The sequence below is a fragment of the Primulina tabacum genome, chromosome 1, assembly GCF_025594145.1.
Source record: "Primulina tabacum isolate GXHZ01 chromosome 1, ASM2559414v2, whole genome shotgun sequence".
Classification (NCBI taxonomy): domain Eukaryota; kingdom Viridiplantae; phylum Streptophyta; class Magnoliopsida; order Lamiales; family Gesneriaceae; genus Primulina; species Primulina tabacum.
The window spans coordinates 52,880,767-52,886,766 of NC_134550.1; the positions used below are offsets into that span (position 1 = coordinate 52,880,767).

The 6,000-nt window shown below is 32.8% G+C and overlaps 1 protein-coding gene across 2 annotated transcripts; it reads left to right on the forward strand.

Moving 5' to 3' along the window:
- Positions 1–1,262: 1,262 nt before the first annotated feature.
- Positions 1,263–4,385, forward strand: LOC142548659 (vacuolar protein sorting-associated protein 24 homolog 1-like). 2 transcript variants are annotated; one of them, XM_075657122.1, is made up of 6 exons: positions 1,263–1,629; positions 1,721–1,797; positions 2,119–2,221; positions 3,129–3,250; positions 3,659–3,847; positions 3,988–4,385. In XM_075657122.1, exons 1-6 carry the CDS (start codon positions 1,518–1,520, stop codon positions 4,051–4,053), a joined length of 669 nt encoding a protein of 222 aa, XP_075513237.1. In that variant the 5' UTR covers positions 1,263–1,517; the 3' UTR covers positions 4,054–4,385. The 2 variants fall into 2 exon arrangements, with proteins under 2 accessions (XP_075513237.1, XP_075513245.1); XM_075657130.1 differs by having other exon boundaries at positions 1,265–1,629; positions 1,729–1,797.
- The last annotated feature ends 1,615 nt before the right edge of the window (positions 4,386–6,000 follow it).

Sequence of the window (6,000 nt, forward strand, 5' to 3'; positions counted from 1 at the left end):
GTGTGCCAAAAAGTAATATTATTTATATTAGTATAACAATTAAAATACGGGTTGAATACATGTATAATATTAATGTCGATAGTATTAATTTGACAAAACATTGGTCATCTGATCCGATCAACTGTTATGGTATATCTTATTATCTTAAAAGTAATATACATGACTCTATACAGATCAGACCTCCAACACTTTAAGATCTCAGTCTTATAATTAGTACTCGAATCAAAATCACACATTTGGCTTATGTAAGATTGCAACTTGATGGGATTATTGAATAACGGTATTATCGAAGAGTAATAATTATCTCCACATATGTGAATAATTGTCAAAACATGATATTTGACTGTGTTCTGTTTGTATTTTTTTAAAAAAAAATAGGTTGATCATTACTTCGGTTATAAACTTTTTAGAGTAAGTATCTTGTGAGACAATCTCACGAATCTTTATTTGAAAGACGTGTCAACCCTACCGATATTCATGATAAAAAATAAATGTAATATTTTTTCATGGATGACCCAAATAAAAGATCCGTCTCACAAAATACGACCCGTGAGATCGTATCACACAAGTTTTTGCCAACTTTTTATTAGGAAAAAAAATAAAATCAAAAAATCAACAAATTTTTTTAAAAAAAACCAAAGCCTCGTTCTAATATTTTTCATTAGGAAAAACTAATTATTAACATTTAGGAAGAAGGAAAAAGGTCCTACTGGGCACCAGTTAATTATGAATTTTTATATTAAAAATGTTATGTTCGTGTGTTTGGTATATATATCGAATCAATTATTATGGTAGTGACGATTTCAGTTGTTGTTTACTGATTGGATTCATCTGCATTTAGATAGAATCATCGCACTATTTGATGATCGATCAATTTTTTTAATTATAATTTCTAATAAGATTTTTGGTTGTTGGAAGAAAAATGAAATCATGTGATATGCTAATTGTTTAAGTATTTATATAGTATATTAAGCGACAAACCTCTGTTGGTACGAAAAAATTATATCAAAATAAAATTATTATTATACTTTTCACCGAAGTAAAATTTCATACTTTGTCTGTTTTTTTGAATAAGTGAAAATTATGTCGATTTAAGAAAAAATATTATTTTTTATGTCAAAAATATTATTTTTTATTATAAATCTGAATTATCAGTACACGGATACGGATACGGATACATTCATGCATGAGAATGATAACCCAATTATTGTTTTTCAATTAATTGTAGAATCCCAATTGGGCCTTAAGGATGGTCTTCAGTTCGTCCAAGTGGCTCAGCATGTTCTAGCGAACTTTTCTAACTCACCACCCCTCAAGACTCGGGCGAGTCCATACTTAGTAAATATGCATCTTAGATTTCTATCCCTCTTTTTGGATTTGGTCCCCAATTTGACATTTATTTTGTCAAAAATTACGAGCATCTGTTAAGAATCTTGTACGTAGCATAGGTCGAACGCAAATTCGAGAGAGGAACGTTGTATTTTCGCGGAAATCAGATTGACAAAACAACAGACATAATGGAAAAAATGATGAAGGTATTGAAGCCGAAGCCCAATCCTCAAGAATTGCTAAGAGATTGGCAGCGTCGCCTTCGGCAAGAGTGCCGCAATATCGAACGCCAGATTCGAGGTGTCGTGTTTAATTTTGGTTAGGTATTTTGTTCCTTCATTTTTGGGGTTGACGATTTATTTTTGTTGATTTAATTAATGGGCTTGTTTAGATATACAGAGAGAAGAGAAGAATGTGCAGAAAGCGATCAAGGATGCTGCTAAAAGAAACGATATGGGTTCAGCTAAGGTATTTTGATTTTATTTTTTGATGAGTAAGGTATTGTTTTACGTTTGGTTTGCTTTTTTCTTTGTGATTAAAGTGATTATTGATGGTGACTTGGTGTTGGGGGAATTGATTGATGTCTGCGATAGAGCGATAATTGCGTGGAGTTTAGCTTTTTTGATTCACCCTCCCGGGATATATCTTTATTTGTATGCGCAAAAGTATGATCTTGAGAACTACATAAACTTTTGGAGAAACTAACTCTTAGAGTTGGGCTGTATAAATGCAGACTGGATGACAGTTTTTTTGTTTCTGATGTGCCGCATTAATAATTTATTATATCAGGCCCTTGCTAAAGAACTTGTGAGATCTAGGAAAACTGTGAATCGCCTCTATGAGAACAAGGCGCAGTTGAATTCAATATCAATGCACCTTGGAGAAAGTGTTGGTATGACCGTCCTTTCATTTTTCACTTGTCTGCTGTTTTGAATAAGTGATCACTGGTTAGGCTTGTAACCTTGTAATCAGATAATGCACATATGAACTATTGGTAGATCCACTTATCATGGCAAGAAAATTTCTAGTTATATTCAGCTTTGACTAAGGATGATGCTAAAAGTATTACGCGGAGGAACAATTTTCGTACTTTTAATTCTAGATATCATCATGTTATTTATATAATCAAATATTCACATTATATGTGTTATGCCACATGTGTAGCGGATCAAATATTCATACAGGAATTTGATCGTGTTCCTATGTATAGGGGCATCGTTTTAGTTGTCATGATTTGGCTTGTTGACAATTTAGGGTGATGGTGTGAACTTTTGACTAGATATATGACCAGAGCAGTCATGGAGATTGGTTTGTTAATGTGCATTGGCATCTTCTTACCTTATGAAACATGTTGGATTTGCTGTAGAGATTTGTTTCGCAATCATTCATGGTTTCTATCTGTCATACCTTCTATTTGCAATGTCCAGTCTGCGAGATAAGGGACCCAATGTCACTTTGCTGGCTCTTTTTGTCTGAGAATTATGAACTTTGTCACAAATTATATATTGATATTCAGGTCAAAACTAAGAGGTCACATCTACTGAGTAAGATAAACATGGAAATTTGCTTTCTAGCAGGTGGATTATAGTTATATGCAGATGTTATAAGTTGTGACAAGCTGAGAATAAATGCACTCACATGGTCCTATTATTTAATTTAGTTTTCTAGGAGTTGGAGAGATGCATCAATTATGTCTTCTTGGATCTTCTCATTTTGTTTTAACTTTTGGAAACTGAGTACTTATTAGTTGTCACTGTATCACGATACACTTTCTCTTCTTTAATTTAATGATTTTTCAGCTATTGCCAGAACTGTTGGGCACTTATCCAAAAGTGCTGAAGTCATGAAGCTTGTCAATAATCTTATGAAGGCTCCGGAGGTAGCTGTTACCATGCAAGAATTCAGCAAAGAAATGACAAAGGTAATTTTAGCTTTGGCCTTGTGGCAACAGGCAACATGCCAACACTGTGAAAAATATTCTTCTTTGTTCTTTTTTTTTTTTGTGGAGATGGATCTTTTATGCCAGGTATCATATATAGCTGGGAGTTTGTTTATAATGTTAAAAATAATGGTCTTCGTGTATGCATTATTATTTTGTTCAAAGTTCTTTAGTCATAACTGAGGTGCTGTAGCCTTTAGGCACATTCTGGGAGCGTGTTACTCATGGTAGCTTGAATCATTTACCGATTATATATCCAATTTCTTCCCACAATGGTGGCAGAAAAGACACCTGATAATGGTGTAACGCCATCAGATTATATGGTCCCAACCCCTTGCGACAAAATTCTCTTTCATCTCAGAAGAATTAAGGTCCTATCATGTTCTGCAGGCTGGAGTTATAGAAGAGATGATGAATGATGCAGTGGATAATGCACTTGATTCAGAAGACATAGAAGAGGAAACTGAAGAAGAAATTGACAAGGTGTTAACCGCAATTGCTGGTGAAACTGCTGCACAACTTCCTGAAGCAGTCAGAAAGGAGAAACTGAAGCAACCTGCAACAAGTGAAGATGCAGAGGTACGTTTCATTCTTTCTTGTTATGATGTAGCCTCCGTGGGTGGATTCAGACATTTGTAAGTTGTAAGGGCTTCGTAACTTTTGGAGGGATGCAATCTTACTTTTCCCGTCTCACATCCTGTACTGCTTTTAAACAATAGGAAAATGTTGATGATGAGGAAGAGCTTGAAGAAATTAGGGCCCGTCTAGCTAGAGTTCGATCATAACTTAGTCTCTCAAAAATTGACCGGCCAAGGTTATTGAATACGAGGTTTGTGAATAAAAGGAAGATACTGAATTTCGACTCCCATCCTGTTTCACAAAGCTGTATTTATGTATCAAAAAACTTTAGCTGCGTTGCACGTATTGGAATACATAATTCTTGGTTTTGCCCGTGTACTCATACTTTCTACGCTTGTGTCTATGTCGTACTTTCACTCCTTTTCAAGAGAGAGAGGCGGGTTGAATTGTGTACTTCTGTAACATAGCAAATTTAGTTGGCACTCTTTTAAAACTCTGTAATGAATTATCTTAGTAGGAAAAACCCTGATTCCCATTATTTGCTTCTTTTGACCCGCAACAAATGGTTATTCAAAAATGCAAACAAGAAGCAGTAACAGCAATCTCTATTTTTCCACTATTTTATGTAGAATAATAATAGTTTGTAACCCAGCGGTCTCACCTGTCCACCTATTTGGCGGGACTCGAGCTCGAGTCTTATTCCACTCTCCTGCCATCAAAAAAATTGAATTACTTCTATAGAGTAATCGAACTATGGAATATTTTCTCGAGCGTAGCAGATTGTTTTTAGTAACATTGTGACGTCATTGATTCCATTCAAACCAATAGCATTGTAAACATTACTCTTAAATCAACTCTCATATACTCTATTCAATCGAGGTTAGATATCCTAATGAAGATTTTAGTTTTTTTTTTTTCTTTTTTTGTTCGAGATAAGCAAGTTTCGGGTCTATACTAAAGTTCCGTCAGTGTTTTGGTCAATTACATTATATCTTTATAGTTTAGAACAATATTATAATTATACTCTAAAAAATAGTTTTTTATTGGTTTCAATATGAAACCTGTAAATTGGAACCAAAATTGTAAATTCAGTTCGACAAATTTTACTATCTATTGGATTTCCATATTGAAAACTGGATCATTGATTTTGAAATGATGGTTAACCAAGATGGGAATACGTTATTTTTTTTTTAAAATTAATATTTTTGACGTAAAATATTATATTTTTTCATAAACTAGATAAATGCACGTGCGTTGTACGTTGGGAAATAGAGATAATTTGTCTATGATAATTTTATTTAAATGTGTTTAAATTATTTTTGAAATAAGAATAACTTTTAATAGATAAATAATTAATTATTTAGTTACAAATGAAATGATCATCACATTTTCTTGTCTTTGATTTGAAGACCTCTTGAAATCTTTTTGTGTCCATCGGTTTTTATCTTCTTATCTTTTTTTTTTTGTACTCGGCAATTGGTTCTTCATCTCGAATCTCTATTTCATCTTCGTCTTCATGGATCTTCATGTTTTTGTTGATATTTATTTCATTTGATTTTTCTACCTTTGGTGGTACACAGCTTTGTTTAGTTGGCTTGATAATCTTTCGAGATCTCCGTTTCTTGATATTGACATTTGTTGTTGGATAATTGACATGTATTTCAATAGCTTCTGCCACAATTTTTAACACTTCATAACGTTTTTCCAATGAACTATCTAACTTGAACAAGAATGTGTGGAGCTTGGTTGATTTAGCGAATCTTTATATGGGTTATTTGGTAAATTCTGCATTGAAAATTTTTATTGTTAGATGCAATATTTATGTAGATATAAAATCATTTGTTTGTTTTATCTTATACCTGGTCATGAATTTGAATAAAATCTTCAATAGAACATCCAACAAAAGACGCTGCAACTTTTTCAAATAATGTTATTATTGCCATCTCATTCTCATCTTCAATTGTGATTGTTATTCTATACTTGTAACATAAAGAAGTAAAATAATGATCACTTTTTTTTTAGTTGCTCTAAAACTTGGGTTGGGTATTGGTAATTAGTTTTACATAAAAACGATTTGATTTCATTTCTATTCCTCTTTTTCTATCCATTTGATGTATATAAGAGTAATTATTACACATAAAATTAATTTAAAC